The following is a 25,135-nucleotide window of genomic DNA, read 5'->3' on the forward strand; positions in this document are numbered from 1 at the left end:
CTGTGCAGGCTTTTCATCACCTTTTTCTATCCAGCCCCTTGAGAATCTTTGTGGACAATACCACCATGATGTGGTACATCAACAAGCAGGGGGGCACGAGGTCTTCCCTTCTTTACAGACTAGCTCTACAGGCCTGGAATGTGAATATCAGTTATCAGGTGACTCTTCAGGCTGTTTACATTCCTTCAGAGCACAACCTAGTGGCATACTATCTGAACAGGTCCAGAACAAAGTCTCATGAATGGAAGCTTTACAGAGATGTGTTTTCTAGACGTAGTCCATTGGTAGGGTATTCCTTAGGTAGATCTTTTTGCCTCCCTTCTGAACAGTCAGCTTTGGAACATGGACACCCTGTCTTTTCCTTGAAAAGAATGTTTCTGTATGCTTCCTCAGCTGCCAAGAGCCCTGCACAAGACTTCCAAAATCTTGTTAGTAACACCCTTTTGGCCCAGACAGCAGTGGTTCTTTTTCATCTGACCAAGGACAATGATCACAAGTTACCTCACCGAATGCATCTTTTCAAACTAGATGAGATCTCCTATCCATCTTTACCTGTCTGCTCTTCAAATGATTCTGGGTGATAGGATTTTGATCCCATTCAGGCGCCTCTTTTCTTAGGATATGCTTTGTGCTCTGCAGTAGCCCAGGAAACCCACTACCAGAAAATCATATATGTCTAAATGGAAAACTTTTTCAGTTTGGTGCCTCTGTCGCCATCAGAATCCCCTTGGTTTTCTGTTAATTGTGTGATCTCGTCCATGCTGGCTTGGCATATTCATCAGTTAAAGCTCAACTGTCAGCAACCTCTGCTTGTTTGCCTTTGAATCCTCCTTTGGTCTCTCTTTTTAAAATGCGTCTTTCATATCAGGCCCCCAAGAAATGCCTATTTTCCTTCTTGGGACTTTACTTTTATTCTCAAAAAATTGATTCGGGCTCCTTTTGAACCTGCTTGTTCAGCTTCCTTGCATCATTGTACATGGAAGACTGTTCTTTTAGCTTTTACTTGTGGCAAGGTAGTGCCTGAACTTCAGGCTGTTAAGGCTGTTTCTACATTTTACTTTTTCATAGAGACAAGATGCGTCTTCGAACTAATCCTCCTTTTATGTCCAAGATGGTTAATGAATTCTCTCTTAGTCAGTCTGTTCAACTTCCTTCCTTTTTTCCTTCTCAGCAGTCTGCCAATGAGAGAAGGTTCTTCACACCTTGAACCTGCATAGACAGCTCAGATATTTGGATAAAACAAAGGTTATTTACACATCTGAGCAACTTTTTGTTTCCTTTAATCCCAGAACTGTGGGTTTGGCTGTTTCCAAGCAAACAGTCTCTTCCTGGATTTCTAAGATAATTTCCTTTTGTTATTCCTTTCATGGTAAATGTCTCTCTTCCTTTGGGCATTTGCCTCTTCTGGTGCCCTTTTTCAAGGGTTTGGACACCAGTTCCATCCTTGAGGCTGCTAACTTGGGCCTCTGTTCATACTTTCACTAAGCATTATAAACTGGATGTTATTTCCAGGGCCAGTGCATGCTTTTCCAGGGCTATTTTGCATGGGTTCATAGAGGACTATTCTTTGCCTTCTTCCTCTAAGCAGCCTTCTTAGCTCTTTTACACTCCCTTCAGTGAAAAATACTGCAACAGTGATATGGAAGGAGGTAGTATTGTTCAAAATTTTTCCATAGCAGTAGGTATCCTTTTCAGTGTTGCACTGTTTGGTCCCTCCCTCCTTCCCCTTCTTTTTTTAGCTTTTGCCCCTGCATTTTGTTGTCCTGCTGGCCTAGGGGCTCTCGCTTCCTTTTCCTTCTGCAGTTGTTATTCTGGATGTGCATGTTCCCCTTTGTCCTTGGGGGTGTTTGTTTACTGCTGGGGCAATTCAGTTCTTGGTAATTGCATTTATGCATCCCCTTTATGCCCCACACCTAATGGGGGGAGCATGCGTTTGACATACAGTGCCTATAAGATCTAAAGGCTTTGTTATACTGGCCAGATATCTGGCTATCCTTGGCATGATACTGCAATGGTGAAAAGGACGTCTGCTGTTATGGTAAGATGTTACACAGCTGTACTTTCTCCAGAAAATGCTGACACAGACAACTTATGTCAGATCCATGGTCTAAAACTAAATGCTGAGAAATGCATAGTAGCATCCTTCAAGAAGTCATCCATCCCTGATAAATATATTGACAAAAACACCCCTAAGAGTCAACCCAGTAGTCAGGGACTTGGGGGCACACACAGCCAGTGATCTAGCCTTTGACCATCACGTGTCTACAGTAGTGAGGAAATCATTTTATGTTGTGCAAACTATAAACAAAGGTATGACATCTAGGTCCAAGAAGGTCATTGTTCTACTGTATTCAGCATTGTTCAGACCTATCATTTGAGTACACTGCCTCCTTTGGTATGTGCCTGGCCAAGCACATCCAACAGCTGGACCATCTGCAGAGGTTCCTCATTAAAAACAATACAGGGAAGAAGTAACATGTTCTCTGCAGACCACCTAAAAGCCGTATCTCTGTATTTTGTCTCCTTCAGGCTATTGAGGGAAGATCTGTGCCTGGCACACAGGGCATTGTCAGACTCCACCCTGGTGGTGCATATCCACAAAACAAACAGCAGCAGGCTTACCCATTCTAAAGACTTGAATCTTGCCTTTGATGTAAATAGGACCTGCTGGAGAGACAGATATGTATCCCAGAGACTGCTTTATTCTGTGGAGCATGCTTCACATCCATATGAAACAGAGTTCCTCCCTAACTCAATTCAAGTGTAACTTGGACAGTTGGATGGGTAACAGGAAATACATCCGTGGTTTGGCACCTATGTCTCTGATAGACACAGGCAGACAGTAAATGGTTCATCCTCCTGGCCCCTGCTTACACTTATCAAGTGTAGCAGAACTTGTCCGAGATTTGGGATACATGACTAGTCGCTAAATGGTCATTATCCTAGTACACACCTATTAACAGTATCAATAAGTCTCAGCAGTGGTGTAGCCATGCGACAAGTTTAATATGCAGTGAAGCACATGAATGGTAATACAGAGCATATACAGTAAGACAAAAAGGAGGCATAGACATAGTCCACACAGACTTTTAAGCTGATAGGTAAACAAGCACATGAGCAGTTTGATTTTAAAAGCCCATTGATTTTCTTAGACAAGCGACCTCAACTGTTAAAGTTCTCAACCATTCCTCTACCTAGCTTTTATGCATTATACAGCTTCAGTCATATACCTTAAGACTATACATGTAACCATCCGGGCACCCCTGCACCGTACCATTTCACCAGGTTTTTGCTGTTTGCAGTGTGTGTTCTCCTTAATCACAGACATTCTTGAAACAGTCTCCTTTGGTAACTGTGCTTCTCGATTTGGCCTTCTGAGCCCTTGCTTTTGGGCTTTCCTTGTGCTATGTCTAAGTTTCCCAGCCTGAGACTTTTCACAACCATTAATTGCTGTAAGTAACTTTTTTTACTTGTGATATCACTTGATTTGTGAAAATGCCCTCTGCTGTGGGTGCTTATTACCTCCCAGCTATGTCCTGTGTTTGACTTTTCCATCCAACATTTCAAGAACGTTTGTGATGCAAGTTGTGTAAGCTTATAGTTGCATGTTCCTGTGTTTCTGTGTCTACAAGTTCATACTGGGGAGTATGTGCTGAATGGACCCTAACAACCTGGTGTTTGACATTATGGTATGTACCAATATGATATCTGAATGTCCCCCAAGTGCAGAATTTTTTAAAAATTCAGAATTATACATAAACAGTTGACCAATTCAAATAACTTTTCCTATGGATCATCTGATGTAATGATTACTTACTTGCCATTTCTTGAGACACTTTTTGCCTCATTGTGTGTGTGTGTGTGTGTGTGTGTGTGTGTGTCTTTGTATGGTGTTGCTGGATGCCTGCTTGACTTATCAGTGTATGGGAGCCCTGTAAGACGTTTCTGTTCTTTACACTTAGACCATTGAAAATCTGTTATAAAGTGCTGTCCTTTTGACCTGTACTGTAACTGTGTCATGAATCTGTTTATTAATTTTATTTAAATTCGTTAACTGGGGTAGAGCACTGATCACAAGTGACCAGTTTTAGTCTCAGCCTGGAGAAAAGTACAGCAATAAAATAATACAGGCAAAGTGTCAATACAATGCGATGAGTACAACAAGGTCAGATTAAAGTAACAATGAGGTAAGTGTAGTTAAGCAACGTAGTGTCTTTGAGTAGTTATTGAAGGAGAAATGTCTTCTGGTCCTCCTGTACTTGGATGACTGATTAACTGTGATGCTTTGCCCTTGAACAGGACTTTTCCAAGTTTGCACATCTATTGGCAAGGTTAACTGTCTAATGGAGAAATTTGCTTTGCTTACCCAAACATTGGGACAAAACTGTTTTCTTCTCTGTGGAGTTTGTTCTTGCAAGCAGACAGCTGAGGAGCTCAAGACTCTCGCCTCGCAGGTGTAGAGAGATGAATGGCTGCTCTGATATACTTGTTGAGTCACTTGGAACCTGGTATTTTATTTATTTAGTCAACATTTGTTTACCGGGAAAGTCCGCCTTAGAATGAAGCCAATTTTCAGGGGAGGCCTGGGGAGAAATGCTCCAGACACGTCTTTGTAACATGGAAGGAAACCCACATGAACACAGGGAGGACATGCAGACTCTGCACAGAAGGCACCCCAGCTGAGAATCGAACCGGAAAACCTCTTGCTGTGAGGCGACAATGCAACCGCTGCACCAGTGCTCCATCCATTTTCATCATGTGTCTTGTGTGCTCCCATATAAATGTGGACTGAGCAGTGTCAGTGGCTGTTTTAGATATATTATTCACTCTCAAATCTGTTGCTAATCTTAGATTCTTTCTGCATCTCCTTGAAAAGCATGAACACATTCCACCACCTTCAAGCCACAGTTTCACTTTACTGTGCTAGCACCTAATAGGTTGTTTTGACAGGTTGCTTCTCCTGAGCTAGAGGGGTCCTGCTTTCCAGATGGCTGTCTGTACTTGAGGACTTGGCTTTCCCCAGTAGCTTTCATTTTCCTGTGTGACTTCCTAATCAGTACTTCAGATGTGCTGATTCTGTTTTGTATTTAACAGATTAATATGGTCCTTCATTTTGTTGGAGTATCCTCTTCATCTATAGCAGGTAAACTTGCAAGTCTGCTTGACCTGCTTTGAGCACCTGTTCATAGTCATATCAAAACCTTGTGGAGGGGCAGAACTTTGGTTTGGCCTAGGATCATTTGAGTTCCCGAAAGAAAGAACGGTTCACCAGTTCCCTCTGCCAGTGAGGAACCCTTGACCTCCTTGAGATTTAAACTTAAGTCACCCAGCTGCATTGCAAGCTGTCTGGTTGGGTAAGCTCATAACTTCTGTTGAAAATAGTGTTAGTGGTGGCCATCTCATCTTATTAGTTTGGAGCCCCAGAGACGCATTTAAAGTTGTGGCTGGTTTTCCATGAAGAATGTTACTTCTTTTTTTTTTTTTCTATTTTTTTTTTTGTTTTATTTTTTTAAAGATGATTTTGGAGTTTTCACTTAAGCTACCATCATGTTACTTTTTTGGGGGGGGATGCTGCCCTCCTCTGGTTGGATATGCAGCATTAGCTGTGGTTTTACGTGAATTCAGGAACATGGATCAGATGTTTGTCTCCTATGTTTCAGTCATGGATATGTTCTGACTCTTTCATGGTGCATTTCCAGCTTGCATTGTTGTGTTTTTGACATTATTCTGTGACTAGCTACTTCACTGTTTATTTCAAGAATGCATCCATTTTAGACATCTGAGCTGCTGGGTTTTTGTTCTTTAGTGTTTACATGTAACAAGTAGTATAGCTTGGATGTCCACTCAGTTACATCTTTGCTGCAAGACACTGCCTTCTGATATCTTTTGTCAGACCTGGCTCCTGTTTTTCCTGTGATACGGGTCTGTGAGTACAGCTTGGGATTCTGCTTAGCTTTACATTCTCTGTAGAGAACCACATGGTGTAAAATTAACATGTGAATATTGTTATTACCAGTTCTTTCAAAGGGCTTTCTGTTGTGATTGTCTGTTGCTTTTCTCACTGTTCATTTTTGTCAGATGGTCCTGCAAATGCCTTCATGTGTGATTCCCCTAGGAGTATTCTGACAGTTTTATTTCTTCTTGCTTTATAGATGGTAGCTTATCTGTGTTTCTTCTGGAATCAAAGCAGGGGACCACTGGGTTAGGTGCACCATTCTAGTAAGCAGAGGTGCTGCTGTGTGCACCTGGGAGTGTGTGCTTTCTTCTCTGGCCAGAGGAACTTGAGCTCAAAGAAAAAGTTGGTATGAAAAACCCCTCGTACGGGAGATTTTGTCAGATATCTTCTGCAGAGAGCCCTCTCAGGGATCTCCTGATGTTATTTTTCTTTTGGCTTTTCTCGGTTAGGGGTCGCCACAGCGGAACTCCGGTCCGCTAATGATTGGCAGTAGATTTTTACGGTGCCAGCTCAATGCCCAACCTTCAACGAAGGCACACCCTACGCATGTCTTTCGAACGCCACTCAACTGCGGGGAGGACATGCAGACTCCACACAGAAGCGCTCCAGCCAAGAATCGAATGGGAGAACCTCTTGCTGTGAGGCGACAGCGCTACCGCTGCATCACCGCGGCTATGATACTTTAATGTTTTATTTCTGCTGAATATTTCACACTGCGATAGAAAGCTGGACTTATGCTTGTAATTCCATCTTTCACATTGATTTACTTTTGAAAGTTGGGCAGGATGCATGCTACATAATTGTGGTAGTCCGAAGGTGGCTTTCTCATTTAGATTTTGTAAACTTCTATGGTTAGATTATCTTTTCCTTATACAATCCTGCCATATCTATTTTATCCAAGTCTTACATATAATGAGGGAGGCGAGAAACTGGTCACAAAAATATCATACCTGATGAAATGGAGCTGCTTTTCTGTTTTGTCCACTGATATTTGTGCCCAGAGTCCTACCAAATCCCTGTGATTAGACTTGTGTGTTTCCTGTATCAGTCAAGTGTAGCATAAATTAAAAGTGCACCATGTAGCTAGTTCATCTTGGTTATCTTTAGTTGAACATCATTCAATAAGTCTACCAACTCATCTTTGTGTCTTCTTTCCCCATTTGCAGAGTCTTGGTTTGGAGGTACAGAAGCTAAACGTCGATACATTGGAGTTATGATGCTCACTCTAACACCAAGGTACGATCAAAGATTTTTAATCTTGAAGTTGTGGTTATGAAAATGACAGTCGGTGACAGCTGATTCATTAATTGCATTACAAGTAAAGGATAGTGCTGAATGTATAAGGATTCCAAACGGTTCTTTATTTTGCTGGGTATAATGCATTTGGATTGGATTAGAAGTGGAGCAAACATAGTTGGAGACTTACTCATGTTGTTCAGTAAACTTAAGTAGTTCATCCATCATTTACGGATGTGCCTACAACACACACTGCAGCATCAGTATAGTTCAGGAAACAAATGGTAGCAGCTGCTGTAACATTAGTCACACTTGATTCAGAAGGTACTGTTTGTGGTTATAGTGTTGTAGATCCATAGCATCCAGTTTTACAGCAGGAAACATGACAGTAGTACATGTGTACCAGTTTAATCTCCATAGCTTGCAAATGAAACCGTTCTTTGTGCTGGGTGAATTGTTGTAAAAGTAATTCATAACAAGTGGGTTTTTGGATCTAGCTAGTCTCTCTCTCCCTGTGTCTCAGACTGCCTGAGCAAACTGTTTATAAGAATAGTGTTGGGTAGTACCATCTTAATTTTTTCTTACTGCTTCAGAATTGGAACAATTGGTCACCTGACTACATTTTGAGGTCACTATTACTTCCTTAATTTTCTTCATACTTCACTGCCTCTTTTGAGTCAATTCCAGTTTTCAAAATACTCAGTTGTGTGTATCTGCCTTGTATAGTTAGCCACTTGCAGAAGCTCATTAATAAGAGTGCTTGTCATAGACATATTGCAAGTAAAGAATTTCATTCTTGGCCACTCTAATGGCGTAGAGGGATAAAGCTGAAATTACAGCCCAGTCGACCTGGGGTTCAATTAGCAGCTCAGGCAATTGCCTGAGTGGCAGGGAGGAATGGGTGTGTCTGTCTTGGGTGGGAGGTGCTCAATAGTGACTTTTCATTAGGGGGAGGCATAGTTCAGTAAGGGGAGTTGCCCTGTAATAGAGATTGGCGAGTGGGGCAGGGAGTAAGTAGGGCATATAACAACACTCCACAGGATGGAAGCAGATGTGGGTGAGCCCCCAGGACACCCTTAGTATCCACGATTAGCCCAGCAATATTGGAGTATGTCCAGGGACGTCAGTGTCAAGCTGGTAGATTCAGCATGGACATAAGGCATGGACAAGGGCTGGGCTGGTGTAATGATGTCCTGGGGATGAGGGCTTTCAAAAAAAAAAAAAAGGAATTTTATTTTTTTTGCTTATTTTGGCTGGGAACTTCCCTCATGAATGATAGTTATGAACTTTGTAAAAAAAAAAATCAAATAAAAATAAAAAGGTACAGACCCTATGATCAGGAGATAAAAAGGTTTGCAAATCTTATTGCTAAAGTAAATATTATGTTGGCTTTAAAAGAGTAGAATAGATGCAAAGAAAGATGAAAGGGGTGGTGTAGCTATTTGCTTTAAATAAAGGCTGAAATTGTCCATTTTTTGTATGACTATCAACACCTTTGAGTTGTGTTATGAGGATAGGTGTGAATTGTTGGTTTCTGTGTATTTAACAGTCAGTCTGTAGCGTGAAGGCCTTTTTTCAGGAGTTTATAGATATCCTTATTTACACTGTGTTGGCTCATCCAAGATGGATAATTTTGGGTAACTTTGATTCTGTGCGTCTTGCAAAATGTTTTGCAACTAAATTTGAAGAACTTTGAATTATTCAGGCTAATACCGATGCTACAAGTAAAATAATCACTTTAGAATGGTGATGGAGCAGCACTTGGGATCTGATCACCACTTGGACTGGTTCACGTTTGAAATATTTTCTGTCTTGTTTATCACTTCATTGTCCTTGTTGAGTACAGGAATTTATCTAATGTTAATATTCTGTTATTTCCTTTCATTGACCAGTACAGTATAGATTATCTGAAGCTGCTGGTCATCAAGTGTAACAGCTTGGAGATGGTTGTTGTTAGTTATCCCCGTGTGGTTGTACATCCTGCTTTAGTTGCTTCATTTGAGCTGTGCTTTGTTTACAGGGGAGAGCTGAAGAGGGATGATGTGGCAGTGGAGGGACACTTACTTTCAGGGGCAGACTGGGACTGGACCTGCATCCAGGTACCCTTCAGAAATTTCTATAAGAAAACTTTATTTTTTCAAGGAGATCTCTACTGTGAGAAACCAACTTCCTCTTTTGGAGCATAAACAGACTAAGTCCAGATTGTCTGATCACCCAGTTTTGCTTCTAATGATCATGAATTGTATGTTTAATTCTTTGCAAACATATTTCATTTTGTTGGGTGAAGGACACTCCTGGAAGTAGATAGTGGGCCTGCATTTGTGAATCGCAAAGATTTACCTGACTTGGACATAGGCTGTATGTTTACCTTAATGCTGCAGAGTTCGTGAAAAAGCCTTCAAGTCTGAGTCCTGCTGCCTGTGGGCTTAACCCATGCTCAGTAATTTACTTACGTTTTGCCTAAATGTCTTTGGCCCTTTTATTTTCAGAACTGAGTAATCCTTTTTAAATGTAATTGGTGCATCTTTTGCAAAGGAGATGTTGATTGCACCAATCCCCAAGAATGCCACTTTGATTCACGCACTCTTGAGAGGTACTGTCATTTCTCTAACCTTCTTTCTGTTGTGAAGGTTACTGAGAAATTGGAATTTAAGCAGTTTTATGATGTCCTTCCATACACTTTTGCAGTGTTCTTCACTGAAGGGAACTCCTACCAAGGATACCTCAACGTCCGGCCAGTGTACTAGAGCCTTTGGATTTTATTGGTGCCGTATGCTTCCCAAAGAGGGTATCAAGTGGACATATGGATGCAAATACTCGGAACTTCTTTGCCACTAGTCAGAACATCGTTTTCAAATGTCAGTCTGAACCCCCGTCTGCTGTATTGGTTACCAAGTCATCTTCAGATAAGTGCCCCGTTGGGTTTTCTCCATTTTTCCTTCTCACCAGTCTGCCAGTGAGAAGATTCTCCACATCTTGGACCTATGTAGACAACTCAGATATTATTTGGATAAAATAAAGGTTATTTGCACATCTGAATAAGTTTTGTTTCTTTAGTTGTTTCCAAGCAAACCATCTCCTCCAGGATCCATTTGTTATTCCTTTCATGGAAAATGTCTTTCTTAGCATGTAAAGGCATACACTGCTAGGGCTGTTGCCTTTTCTGGTGCCTTTTACAAGGGTTTGGACACTGATTCCACCCATGAAGTTGCTGCTTGGTCGTCTGTTCTTAGCTTTACTAAGCATTACAAATTAGAGGTTTTGCCAGAGCTATTCTGCCTGGGTTTGTAGAGGGCTTTTCTCTGCCTTCCTCCTCCCAATCTTCTTCTTAGCTCTTGTACTCTCCCTTCAGTGAAGAATACTACAATAGTGATATGTAAGGACATAGTACAGTACCTTACCATAACAGTAAATGTCCTCCTTTTCTCTGTTGGCAGTATTTGGTCTCTTTCTCCTTCCCCTCTGTTATTTATGGCTCTTGCCCCTCTCTTTTGTTACCCTTCTGGCTGAGAGGCTGTCACTTCCTTTCTCTTCTGAACTTTTTTTTCTTCTGAACATGCATGTTCTACATGCTCCTCAAGGGTATTTTGTTTCTCCTGGTTTAATTCAGTTCTGATTATGTGTGTCTGTACATCACCCTTATGCCTTACCCCCTGTGTGGGGAGCATACGTGTGATGTACTGTGCCTGTAAAATCCAAAGGCTTTGGTGTACTGGCCACACATTGGGCTATCCTTGGCAGGAGATCCCTTCAGTGAAGAACGCTGCAACCGTGCGGAGATAAGATGTTATGCTGTTGTCTTTGTCTTGCTCCTTCAACTCACTCACATGCAGTGATGTTCGAGCTCATTCTTGATCAAGATTCAACAGTGTGCAAAATGTACTAGACACAGACCTTAGAAATAAATTATCCAGACTCTTCTTCACTGATGATAAGGTATGTTTGCATCTGTTTATGTGCTGATACAGTTCAGGAAACACCTCTGTGAATCCATCAGCAACTGAGGTCACAGTGAAAAAGGCCCAGCTCTGTGATGTTTATGATAAAGCAGAATTTTTAGATGCCCCGTTTCTAAAGATAGTCCCTCGATGAGATATCAACTGTCTTTGAAAAAAATGAGTAAATCAAGGACCTCTCAAGTAAATATATAGTGTCCCAGAACCCCAGTTTGATAGAAGTAACCTCACGAAGAAAAGACCATTTCACCACAACCTGGTCAGCAGCAGCAAAAATGGGAAACAAGTATTTTGTTTTTAGTCAGAACATCAGCAACAGCAAACAGTCTGAGTGATCTTCTTTTCTCCACCTTTTCCCGGTATAAACATTTTTCCATCTTGTAAGAGAGAAGTTTCATGTTTTCTAGGGACTTCAACACAGATTATAGCAGGCAAGTGGGCTATGTTGTTGATTTCAAACAGCTGTGCAGTAAAGTTCTCTCAGACACCATTTCCAGTAAGGATAACCCCAGTCTCCCTACCAAGCACACACAGCCCGTCATGTTTTTATTTTTATTTTTGATTGTCTTGTAGATACATTGTGTGTTTTGACCATGTAACCCTTGTCAGGCATGGCCTACTTTAAAATAATTAAACAGAAAAGAGCACAAAACTGTCTTACATAACTACTGACAACTGGAACAAGCAGAAATAACAGTAAAATACATAGCATTCATACTGCAATTTAGTGTTAACAAGCATGTCTTCATCAGCTACTAGCTCGGAGCCAGGAATTGAATTAATGCTGAAAGTCTTAGATTGTTTGAAGTTAGTTGCCCCCCCATAGCATCATTCCATGCTTAAAGTATTTTTGTATGATTAAGGTTATGTGAAGTGAATTAATAAAATTGCCAAGTGTAAAGGTGTCATTGGTCGAATGGTAGCAGAAGATATGGAGATTTTTTTTTGCAGAAAACATGAAACTATTTTAGATTTTTCAGAATATTATTAATTATGGAGACATGACTTGTGTGTGGTAATATTCAGCTTCAAAATTTAAGTACAGAAGCAAGAGACGTTGCTATTATTACAACTGTTGTACTACAGTGTAAATAATGGGAGTGTCGCTCTTTTTTACTGTCAAAATATGTGCACCGGGAAAAGCCGAAAAGACAGACAAGATTACTAGTATATTAGGATGTCAGCATTTTAATCTGGTTGACCAAAGACAGAGGTGGGAAAATCTACAGGCTAACTTAACATCTGTCATGATACTGGTCACTGAAAGTGCCCATTGCTGGTATTCACAGGCTAGCCCCTTGTGATCTCAGGCCAGTGCTAGAATAATGAAAAAAAGGAAAAAAAGGTACTAAGAGCAAACACTGGTCACCCTTTTGAAAAGTAACCATTTTTCTGACGAGACCTTGTGGTTCTCAGGTGTCAGCAGTTTCTCCCTGTGTAGTAAAATTCAGGCTCGTGCCGGTCCTTTATTTTGGCAGATGCAAGGTCTGCACCTTTGGCAGTGACCTTAGAAAGTACTTCTGAGGGTTGCTGTACTGTCCACTTCACATTGAGCCGATAGAGTTTGTCTGTGACAAGCTTATGCCCATGGAGTTGGGTACACATCCCCTCATGACTCAGCAGGGCTTGATGGCCCAGATTGAAAAGGGTCCATTTGGTTCTTCCTAGATAGTAGGGCTCACAGGATAGGATCAGTCCCTGGATGTCAGACAGCTTTCCTTTGTCTTTTGGGATCTCTCTTCAGTAGTTTGGGAATAAATTTGCTTTAATGCCACCATTAGGCCCTGCTCAGACCTCATTAGTCCTCTTACTGTCTTTGGCCAATAATTCTTGTACTGTGGTTCCCTATTGCGTGACTTCTGGTTTCCATCATTTGCTTGCTCAACTTGGGTCTATGTCACATAATCGAAGTCTTATAACTTCGAACACGTAATGTTTGAACCATTATGTTCGAAGTTACAAAACTTTGACTGTGGATAAAAAAACAACGGACAACAAAATAAACTGTTTTAAGCAAGGGGGCAAGCCCCCCTGCATCTCCCACACCCCCCGCTACTTAAATATACCAACTCCGTGATTGCACCCCATTGAACAAAATGGAAACCTCCACTTCTGGAGATTTCCATTCATATGCTTGAACGTTTACAAATTTGAACTTCTGGTCTCAACCATATGCAGTTTGAACTTGTAAAAGTTCGACTACATGATAGGAACCCACTCAGCTTTCCTTTGTCTGTTGAATGTGAGTTCATTGTCCATAGAAATGGCATTGAGGAGGGTTTACCTTACTTTTCATCCTGCTAAGGGGCTTGTAGATTCAAGAAGCTGTTATTTCTGAGACAAGTAAGGACAAGTCCCCCCACCCTATACCTCATCTTCTCCCAGTGATCCCTTCTTTTAAGAAACCCTCAGGGTAAGTCCTGTGTGGCTGGGCATGTGAACTCCCTTACCCCTCCTCTAGCAGCATCTCGGTGAGTTCATGGTTAATGACAAACATTGAATCATCTCAGCCGTGGAGCATATGTTCGGGGATGTTATCTTTTCAGCCTAGAAGTATTGCAGTATTCCTCAACTAGTAGTCGCCCTCTACAAGTCTTATGTCTGAGTGAAGTGAGAGCCTAAGATTTCTAGGACCAATTACTGTTTGATCTTTGTGGTCTAGCTTAGTCCACGCAGAAGACACCACCATCTTCCCACCATGCCACTTTCAAGATGTTGAATAGAGGTAGGCAAGCTGGTGTGTCCCTTTGCTACTTTGCATGCTAGCAGATGTGCTCATTTGCCACTTTAAGGCTCCGATCATTTTACTAGTTTTTCATTTTTGTAAGATGTTCTTCATGTTTCACTGTTGCAGTCATTACATTTGGGTAATCTGCTTGTAGGTTGCCCTCGGTCGGCCTGATTAACAAAGTCTTGGGTCCTGCATTGGTTCCTGTCTCTTCTTTCATGACTTCAGGTCATCAGGGGTATAAAACATGCAGCCAACGCCATTACATCAGTCTTTCTTGCCGTGTGGTGCCTGAAGCAGAAGCAGTTTGCAAGTGCCGGACGACCGATTCCTGAAATTTTTGTTTTCGAGTTTCAAAACCAAAGTCTTCAACTAAAAGCTAAGTACCTCATTGGGGAAACTTTTTCTCGCTCCTTACTGATGTCAGTAAAAGTTAATTGCATTACTTGTGGAAAGCAAATACGTCATAAAGATTTTCATTCATACTGTATTCCTTCCCTAGGCCCTGACCATGACGTACCTTGCTGTCGGTTTTGTGCTTTATTTAATCAGTGCAGTCGTTGGTATGTTTTTGCTTCTAAATATTTCGGTTCTCTGTTTAATTATCCAGAAATGTCATCGGTTAGCCATTCAACTACCGGGATTCTGAAAAAACACAAAGATAAAGACAGAGACAGGCCGCTGTGGTCCAAAACTGTCGACGATGCTTCTCCTAAGCCAGTCGTCAGTTTGCCGGTACTCAGTGAGGTGCTTTCGCAGCCCCTGATACCCTCTACTTCTGATTCACAGGCCTCTACTGAGACCCATTCGGAGTCTGGTATGCCGCGAGATGCTTCAACTATGGAACCCGCAGATGTCTCTACCTTGGATGGGTCTGGAGCCACTGTGCAGGCACCGACTTCTGAGGATGTATTCAGGCCTACGGACTTGCATATTAAATCAACGCCTCCTTCATTACTAAGGCCTAAATCTTGATTCATGTCTAAAAAACCGATGCCCAGGCCACATGCTCAGGCCTCTATACCTAAAAAACAAATTTTAAGAATGGCTGAAGATCTAATAACTCTAATCGGGGGTAGTCAACCCCCTCCCCCCTCCCTTTCTAAGAAGCCTAGGACTGAGCTTGATTATGAATCTTCTGATCAAGATTCTGTTTTTTCTGACTCTTCTGATGACCTGGATTTGTCCTTACCTACTTATGAGGATTCTGATGCAGAGGAATCTATTCCCTCTGCTTCCCCTCCTGAGGATTTTTCTTTTGGGGAAACCTTACATACTCTAAGGGAGCATTTTCACTGGGAAATCCAGGAATTTTCTGATTCAAAAAAGAGGCTTAGGGATTTCCTTCTCCTACCTCAGCATAAGCCTTTGGCTATTCCTCCTGTACTAGACATTGTTGATGATGCTTTCTCGGAATCCAATTTGGCCCTTGATTCCCTGCCTCCTGCTCCCAGTAAACCTGACAGATGCTACAAGGTCCCTGAGTCCCACAAGTTCCTTTTCAAAAATCCTTTTGCAGATCCAGAGACTACTTCACAGGGGCCCAAGGGATTCTACTGCTAAAAATCCTACCCCTTCTGATAGAGACTCCAGGGCGCTGGATAGATGGGGTAAAAAGGTTTGCACTTCAGCAACCTTGGCCATTAGAGCTTTAAACTGCCAATTAAATATGTTAAAATATCAGCAACATGTTATTGGACTGCTTAAACAGAAAATGATGTTGATTCCTGACTGTGTGGAAAATAAAGACTTAGGATTTAATGCATTCTGCTGAACAAGTTGGAAAACATACTTTGCAATGTGGTTTTGATTCATTAGAGGCCTCTTGCAGGGCTGCTGTTACTGGGTCTGTGCTTAGAAGGTATGCTTGGCTTAAGGAGCAATCTTTGCCTGATCATGTTAAAGCTAAATTGTTGGATGCTCCTTTAAATCAGGTCCACCTGTTTGGCAACAAGGCTGAAGAAGTTCTTAAAAAGATGGAAGATAAAGCTAAATCTATGCAAACTGTTAAAGATTTTTTACAAGTTCAGCCTCCTAGATTTAGTAGGCACTGTAAGAATTGGTCCTTTCCAGCCCCTTCCAGGTCTTCTCAAGCCAAACCCAGACACAGCAAAAACCCCAAGTTTCAATCCCAGGGGACTCACAGAACTAAGCTGATGGGGGCCTCCACGTCCAAGTCTGGGAATAATAAGACTCCCTCCTATGGTAAACTGTCTCAGTGACTTCCTTTTAAAATTTCCAAGCACTCATCTTCTGACTGCCCCTTTGGGAGGAAAGATTGCTCTTCATGCAAAGAACTGGGAACTCATTACCCAGGACAAATGGGTTTTAAATATACTGTCCCAGGGATACAGATTTCACTTCCACACGTTGCCAACTCCAAGTAGGTGGCTCGACCTACCCCCAAATCAGTGGGCACAGGCCGAAAAACAAGTACTTTCTCTCTATTCAACTGGTACCAGAAGAGGAAAAGGGACAAGGTTTCTACTCAAGACTTTTCCTGGTACCCTGAAAAGACAAATCATGGCGTCCTATCCTGGACCTGTCTACTCTAAACACCTTTCTGGAGATTCCAAAATTCAAGATGCTGACTCTTCACCAATTACTTCCTATGCTAGGCAAAGACGCCTGGTTGGCAACACTAGATTTAAAAGAAGCATACCTGCACATTCCAGTCAGGGAATCTTGCAGAAGATACCTACACTTCAAAGCAGGTTACACGCACTATCTGTTCTCTGCACTGCCCTTTGGCTTATCTACTGCGCCCAGGGTATTCACAAAGTCCCTAGCACCAGTTATTGCATTTTGCAGGCAAATATACCCATACCTGGACGATTGTCTAATTCAGGCAGAAAGCCAGGACATACTTTTGAATCATCTGGCCTTTGTAAAAAGGGTTCTGATTTGTCTGGGGTACACCATAAATGAAAAGAAATCACAACTGGTATCCTGTCAACAAATTACATTCCTGGGAGCAAGCTTGAGTACAGCTTCCCAGATGGCTTACCTCACGCCAGAAAAGCAAATTCATTTGACAGCCTACTTCAAACAAGTGGCCACAAAAACTCTGCTATCTGTAAGACAAATACTGCAAACCTTGGGGTTCATGGCCTCCTGCATTCTTCTAATTCCATATGCAAGACTGCATATGAGGAAACTACAGCGGTATCTAAAAAGCCTATGGAGTCAACATTCTCACAGCCTAGAAACAATGATTCCTATCATTGCCTACGCCTAGAGTTCCTTTGGTGGGAAGAGGCTTGCCAGCAAAACAAGGGACTACCTTTCTTACCACCCCCTGCCCACATTCAGGGCAAATGGAATCCAAGTCAAATGCACCTGCATTTCAGTCAAAAAGAAATGTTAGCTGTACAGAATGCTCTGGCAGCCTTCAAGGACTACATTCTTCCAGGACAACTAATGGTAAAGACGGACAACACCACTGTTATGTGGTACATAAACAAGCGGAAGGGGGCGGTACACATTCTTACCCCCTCTGCAGACTAGCCATGGCATTGTGGAACACAGCCTTTACTACAAAGTGCACCTACAAGCTCAATTCCTGCCAGGAAAATTAAATACACTGTCAGACGGGCTAAGCAGAAACCTCATGGACCCACATGAGTGAAAACTGGAACAAAGGATTGTCAGCATGTTGACAAGCGAATGGGGGAGCCCAGATACAGACCTGTTTGCCTCCCCCCAGAACTACCAGTTTGACAAATTTTGCACAAGGACTCCCCACAAACAAGCCTGGAAAGTGGATGCTCTGTCATTCAGCTGGAAAAACCTATCAGTCTATGCCTTTCCCCCTCTGCCTCTGCTCTCCAAAGTACTACTAAAAGTCAAACAGGACAAACCAAGGATGATTTTGATTGCTCCAGACTGGCTGCGCCAGCACTGGTACCCCCTCCTTATGCAGTGTGTCATGGTTATCTCCATGGCACTTGCCTCAGACTCCTTCCCTGCTGTCTCAGCAGGGGAACCAGATTCTGCACCCTCAGCTTCCAACACTGAACCTTGCAGCCTGGCTAATTACTTAAACTCTCCGTTACCGTCCCTCAGCAAACCTGTGATGGATGCTGTGATGGATGTCATCTTAGAGGCAAGGAGGCCTAGTACTAGAAAATCTTATGCTGAAAAATGGAAAAGATTCTGTGCCTGGAATCAATCTCAAGGGATGAGCACAGCAGCACCCAATTTACCTCAGATTTTGTTATACTTAACTGAGATGCTTCACAAGGGCCTGTCTTTTTCCTCCATTAAAATTCATGCCTCAGCCATTTAAGCTCATTATAACACAGAACCTCCCCTCTTCTCTCATCCACTGCTCAAGCAGTTCCTCAGAGGGGCCAAATATTTGAGACCACCCAGGAGAGCTCCAACCCCTGCCTGGGACCTTAACTTTGTATTGGAGAAACTCACTCTACCTCCTTTTGAGTCAGCTGCTACTGCAGACTTAAAATTTATTTCTTGGAAAACAGCTTTCCATTTAGCAATCACTTCAGCTAGAAGGGTATGTGAATTACAGGCCCTTATGGCAGTTGAGCCTTTCATCATCTTTCATGCAGACAGGGTGTCACTCAGAACCAATCCATCCTTCATGTCCAAGGTGGTATCCAGTGTGGCTCTTAATCAGTCCATTCATTTGCCAACCTTCTTTCCCAATCCACAGAACAAAGGGGAACGGATACTGCATTCCTTGGATGTGCACAGACAATTTAAATTCTACTTGGACAGGACTAAACCTCAAAGTAAATCTGAACAACTGGTGGTAGCATTTGCTGCATGGGCAGAGGGGAAGGCTATTTCAAAACAAACAATTTCTAAATGGATAAGCCATTGCATTCATTTCTGCTATAAGCACCATGGAAAACCTATCCCCCAGGGGATCAGACCTCACTACACCAGGGCTGCATCTACGTCTACAGCCTTTCTCAGAGGCGTTCCTACCAGGCACATCCTAGAAGCTGTTACCTGGAGTTCTGTACATACTTTCACCAAGCATTATCATTTGCCAATTTTCTCTAAATCCAGAGCTGGCTTTGCCCCTGCAGTCTTGCAGGGCCTAATAGCTGGCCCTAATGTTATCTAAACTCCTCCTAACCATAGCTTTGGGAATCTACCCAAATGTAATGACTGCAGCAGTGAAACACGAAGAACATAGTAAAGTTGTGTACACTTACCATAAATGTCGATGTTCGAGTGTATTCACTGTTGCAGTCCTGGTTACCCTCCCTCCTGCCCCCTAACTTCTTTTGGCTATACCTCTACTTTCCTTTACTATGCTTAACAGCCTTTTTGGTGTATTTGCTTTTTTGTTGGAGGGTATACTTTTGTGCTTTTGTTTAATTGCTTCCCATTAGGGGGGCACCTGACATCTGGGGCAAGAAAACTGATGTAATGTCGTTGGCTGCATGTTTTATACCCCTGACGGCCTGACGTCATGGAAGAAGGGACAGCAACTGATGCAGGACCCAAGACTTTGTTAATCAGGCTGACTGAGGGCAACCTGCAAGCAGATAACCCAGAAGTAATGACTGCAACGGTGAATACACTCGAAGATCTACATTTATGGTAAGTGTACACAACTGTACTGTCCTTGTCTCCCTAGTGGATTAAGCACATATTATGTCTGGGGACCAGGAAAAGTTGGATCTGATGTTGTCTTCTTCATTCCTCCTCACAATAGGGTCTCTGGTCTGACCTTCGGATCTGGCTCAGTCACAATTTACAGACTTTGATCCCACTCTCAAGCTTCTTCCTCTTACCCAAGTATCTCAGACCTCTGTCGCATCAGTGTCCGGATGCAGGTTTTGTACTCTAGCGCTTGTGTGCATTTCTCTTTAGAAAATTCATGATAGTTTATTGTAAGTTGTCCCTCCTTTATTTTTCCTTCACCTTCTCTGAGTGTGTGTTTGCATGCAATAACAAAAAAAAAAAAAAAAAAAGTTGGTTAATTAGTTAACTTTAAATTTAATCTTATAGTTACATTTATAGTTAGTATTACAGCTAGTCTTAAGTTAATGTTGGTTAGTCTTTAGCTTTGGCTGTTTTATTTATTTTTTGTGGGCTTTACCTTTATGGTGGACAAGCCTTTGCTTGGTTTCAAACATTGCACTTCTTGTGGGCATAAAATCCCCAACCAGGAGCCCACAAGGAGTGTGTGTATTGTTTGGGGGTTGATCACTTGAAAGCAGATTGCACTGTCTGCACTTCTTTCTATCCGCGAGCATTTGGTGATAGGAAAAATAAATTGATTCTCAGGGGCCTTCTTCTTCTCCAGAGGTTCAGACCCCTTCATTGGCATCTTCTTTGTCAGCTTCCACAAATGAGGCAAAAAAGAGGTCTCTCACTGTCTCCCCAAGGGACTCTCTAGGTACTAAAGCGAAGTCAAAGAATACTTCGGATCCGGCTCCCTCAGATCTGAAGAAATTACCTGCCCCTTTAGATCCATCAGCATTATCGGATCCAGGGGTATTATTACTATATCACCACCTCCTCTGTTGGCTCCTTTGTTGGATGCAGTGTCTCAGGATCCGAGAGCCTCAACTAAATCCCTGGCTCACTCTACTAAATCAAAACACTCCCGAACCCCCTCATCTGCTTCATCCAGATCCTCTAGACGCTGGTCCAAGGCAGATATGGACTGGATGATGAGATTCCTCAAGGCCCAGATCCAGATAGGGGTAGTCTTGGCTCCATCACCGGTCAGATCTGTGAACTACCCCGGCCATACCATCAGAACTCCTTATCCGATCCGACCTTTGGTTTTGGAGTTACAGGATTTAAGACTGTTATGTGTGCCAGGCTTGGTGCAGGGGAAGTTCCCTTCCTTGATGCCAAGGGTTACCCTTGATTAGCCCTGTTCCAGATGTCCTTCAAGGATGCATCTGCAGTCCTTACATATGGGTTGTCCTGCCTCAGGCAGCCCCTCGGTCGGCCGGATTCCAAAGTCTGGGTCCGGCGTCGGCTGATGTCGCCCCTTTCCCGACGTCAGAGCGCCTGGGATATAAAAGTGTCAGCCGACGCCATCTTCCTCAGTCTTTCTTGCCGCGCAGTGCCCGAAACAGAAGCAGTTCGCAAGTGCCGGTCGGCCAGCTCCTGTGATTTCAGCTAACAAAGACTTCAAAAAGCTAAGTACCCCGTTGGGGACTCTTTCTTGCCTCAGCCGATGTCAGATCTAACGGTTAAAGTTAATAATTGCTTAACTTGTGGGAAACAAATACCTCATAAGGATTTCCACTCTTACTGCCTACCCTGCCGAGGCCCAGACCACAACGTCTCAGCCTGTGCAGCCTGTGCTTCTTTCAATAGACGCACTCTTAGGCGTCGGGCGGAGTTTGCAGAGGAATTTTTTGGGGAAAATTACTGTTACAACATGCCGTCAGAGCTTCCGACACCTAATTTACCCAAAAAACGGAAGGACAAGGACCGACACACGCGGACCGTGGTTTCGGCCAAAACCATGCCTAGGCCTACCGCGAGTGTCTCGGTCTCTGCCAAAACCGAATCCTCGGTGCTTCTGACCGACGAAACCGCACAACCGACAACCTCGGCCCTGGAGGCCACCTCTGAGTCGGTCATAGAATTTCCTTCTGAAACCGGTGCTCAGGAAATATCCGACACCATTTCTCTGGATAAGACTACTCCAGCACGTGGGGCAGCCAGGCCTCCTGTATCCATGTCCATAAAGGTATTTACACGTGCTAAAGCTGCTAAACAGCCAAAATCTCTCCCTCCCAAGGCTATTCCTCAGGGATCTACTACTGGTTCACAGATTTTAAGATGTCCTTCAAGGATGCATCTGCAGTCATCACATATGGGTTGTCCTGCCTCAGGCAGCCCTTCGGTCGGCCGGATTCCAAAGTCTGGGTCCTGCGTCGGCTGATGTCGCAAAATCCCAGACGTCAGAGCGCCTGGGGTATAAAAGCATCAGCCGACGCCATCTTCCTCAGTCTTTCTTGCCGCGTGGTGCCCGAAGCAGAAGCAGTTCGCAAGTGCCGGTCGGCCAGCTCCTGTATTTCAGCTAACCGAAGATTTCAAAAGCTAAGTACCCCGTTGGGGATTCTTTCTTGCCTCAGCCGATGTCAGATAAAGTTAATAATTGTTTAACTTGTGGGAAACAAATACCTCATAAGGATTTCCACTCTTACTGCCTCCCCTGCTTAGGCCCAGACCACGACGTCTCGGCCTGCTCAGCTTGTGCTTCCTTCAACCGACGCACTCTTAGACGTCGGTCGGAGTTCGCAGAGGAGTTTTTTGGGGCTAGGTTTGCTTATAAAATGCCGTCGGAAACCCCGACTTCACATTTACCTAAGAAACGGAAAGACAAGAACTGACACGCGGCCCGCGGTTTCGGCTGAAACCATGGCTAGGCCTACCGCGAGTGTCTCGGTCTCGGCTGATACCGAGTCCTTGGAACTTCCGAACCCTGAAACCATTCAACCGACAGCCTTGGCCCCGGAGGCCCCTGCCGAGTCGGTTGTTGAGTTTCCTTCAGAAACTGGTGTCTTGGAATCTTCCGACACCATTCCACTAGACAAAGCTACACCAGCACGTGGTGCAGCCAGGCCCCCTGCATCCATGTCCATAAAGGCTTTTGCCAGGGCTAAAGCTGCTAAACACACAAAGACTATGCCTCCCAGGGTTATTCCTCAGGGACCCACTTCTAGTTCTTAGATCCTAACTTTGGCAGAGGACCTTATCTCTTTAATCAGGGGCTCTCAGCCCATCCGGACAGGGGCTGTCAGCCCCCTCTAGACAAAAGGCCCAGGATTGACTCCCCCTGATTCACACTCCTCAGAGGAGGTCTCTGATGGCTCTGATCACTCGGACTACCAGGAGGAGGCTTTTTCGGCCTACGAGGATTCGGATGCAGAGGAATCTATCCCCTCAGCCTCCCCTCCTGAAGAGCTTTCCTTCAGGGAGACACTGCACTCTGTGAGAGAGCATTTCAAATGGCAGGGCCAGGAATATTCTGATTCCAGGAAAAGATTAAGAACCTTTCTACATTTACCTCAGCATAGACCTTTGGCTATTCCTCCAGTTTTAAATGTTATTGATGATTTGTACTCTGAGTCTAGTATAACCCCTGACACTCTGCCTCCGGCTCCTGTTAAACCCGATAGGTATTACAGGGTCCCGGACTCTCATAATTTTCTTTACAAGGCCCACTCTGCTGATCCTGAAACTATTTCCCAGGGCCCCAAAGGGGTTGCAGCTGCTACTACTAAGAACCCACTCCCCTCTGCTAAGGAGTCCAGGGCTTTAGAGAGATGGTGTAAAAAAGTGTATACTTCTGCCACTCTTTCTATGAGGGCTTTAAATTGTCAATTCCATATGATACAGTACCAAGAGTATTTGTTAGAAGAATTGCATAAGAAACTGTCTTCTTCTGAACCCCTTGATCGCAAATCACCACAGGATCTGGTACATAACTCCCAGCAGGTTAGCAACCATTTCTTGCAGTGTGGTTATGATGCATTGGAAGCTTCATGTAGGTCAGCAATGACAGGTGTAGTCATACGTAGGCATGCTTGGCTGAAGGAACAATCTTTGTCAGACCATGTTAAAGCTAAGCTTTTGGATGCTCCACTAGAAAAGCAAAAATTATTTGGTTCCACTGCTCAGGAGGTCCTAAAGAAATATGAGGAAAAGGCAAAATCTGTACAAACAGTTAAGGATTTTCTTCAAGTCCAACCACCAAGATTCAGCAGAAATTGGCCTAGCAAGAATTGGGCCTTTCCGGACACAGAAAGATTTCAGAGAGGCCGGAACAGGCGTGCCAGAGGTAGAGGGCAAGCTAGGGGCTCCTACAGTGGCCGTCAATGGCAGCCACCAAACCAGACAGGTAGTGCAGGGCCTACAACTGCTGCACAAGGACAGACTCAATGACTTTGCCTTGACTCCGCCAACCAGGGCTCAATTAAAAGCACCTTAAGGCGGAAAGCTTTCTTTATTCTCAAAAAATTGGCACAGCATTACAAGAGACAAATGGACACTGCAAATAATAGACAATGGATACAGGTTCCATTTTCACACATTGCCAAAAAGAAAAGGCATGCAAGATCTGCCACCAAATCAAAGGGCAGAGGCTTTGAAACAAATCTCAAACTTAAAACAAATGAAAGCTATAGAAAATGTTCCTCTTTCAGAACAAGGCCAAGGATTTTATTCCAGACTATTCATTGTTCCAAGAAAAGAAAATCAATGGAGACCTATTCTCGACTTGTCCGCACTGAATACTTATCTCATTGTGCCAAAATTCAAAATGCTGACTCTACAGCAACTCCTTCCCATGCTGGGCAAGGGGTCTTGGCTGGTGACTCTAGACCTCAAGGAGGCATACCTGCATGTCCCTATCAGACAAGATTGCAGAAGACACCTCAGATTTCTTGCAGGGTCAGAGCATTATCAATTCTCAGCATTGCCCTTTGGCTTATCTATTGCACCCAGAGTATTCACGAAATGCCTGGCATCAGTAATTGCACACTGCAGACTTCAGGGGATTCAAATATACCCATATCTGGACGACTGCCTTATACAAGCGGACAGCCAGCAAACTTTGGTAAAGGACTTAAATTATGCCATCAGTCTTCTGCAGGCCTTGGGATATACAGTCAACATGCACAAATCAAGACTTGTTCCATCCCAAAGAATAACCTTTCTGGGTGCGGATCTAGACACAACCACCCAAATGGCCTTTCTCACAGAAGAAAAACAAAGACAACTACCGGATTACTTCAAGAATCTGACGAGACAAACTCAGCTAACAGCAAGGAAATTCCTGCAGGCCCTGGGTTACATGGCATCCTGCATTCTTTTGATCCCACTAGCAAGGCTGCATATGAGAAAACTACAGTGGTACCTAAGGAGTTTATGGACTCAGCACAGTCACAGCTTGGAAACTTTGATCCCACTCATTCCATGCCTTCAAAAGGAATTTCTGTGGTGGGCTCAGGCCAGCCAGTCCAACAGGGGGTTACCCTTCACAAAGCCAAAAGCCACCCAAACTATTACAACGGACGCTTCAGACCTAGGTTGGGGAGCACACATGGACAGTCGAGGTATTCAAGGACAGTGGTCACAAAAGGAGCTACGCATGCACATAAATCAAAAAGAAATGCTAGCAGTGATACATGCAATCAAGGCCTTCAAACCTTTTCTGCATCAAGGCCACCTACTAATAAGGACGGACAACACCACAGTTATGTGGTACATAAACAAGCAAGGAGGCACCCATTCATACCCTCTTTG

The 25,135-nt window shown here is 43.4% G+C and overlaps 1 protein-coding gene across 1 annotated transcript in view; it reads left to right on the forward strand.

The window, feature by feature from the left end:
- Positions 1–25,135, forward strand: part of HTRA2 (HtrA serine peptidase 2) — a 578,743-nt gene that overhangs the window by 383,926 nt on the left and 169,682 nt on the right. Inside the window, exon 6 of the mRNA XM_044063975.1 lies at positions 7,123–7,192. Within this exon, the coding sequence (XP_043919910.1) occupies positions 7,123–7,192 (70 nt within the window). The remainder of the gene's footprint in view (positions 1–7,122; positions 7,193–25,135) is intronic.

The sequence above is a fragment of the Protopterus annectens genome, chromosome 2.part2, assembly GCF_019279795.1.
Source record: "Protopterus annectens isolate FY-2018-M chromosome 2.part2, PAN1.0, whole genome shotgun sequence".
Lineage (NCBI taxonomy): Eukaryota > Metazoa > Chordata > Ceratodontiformes > Protopteridae > Protopterus > Protopterus annectens.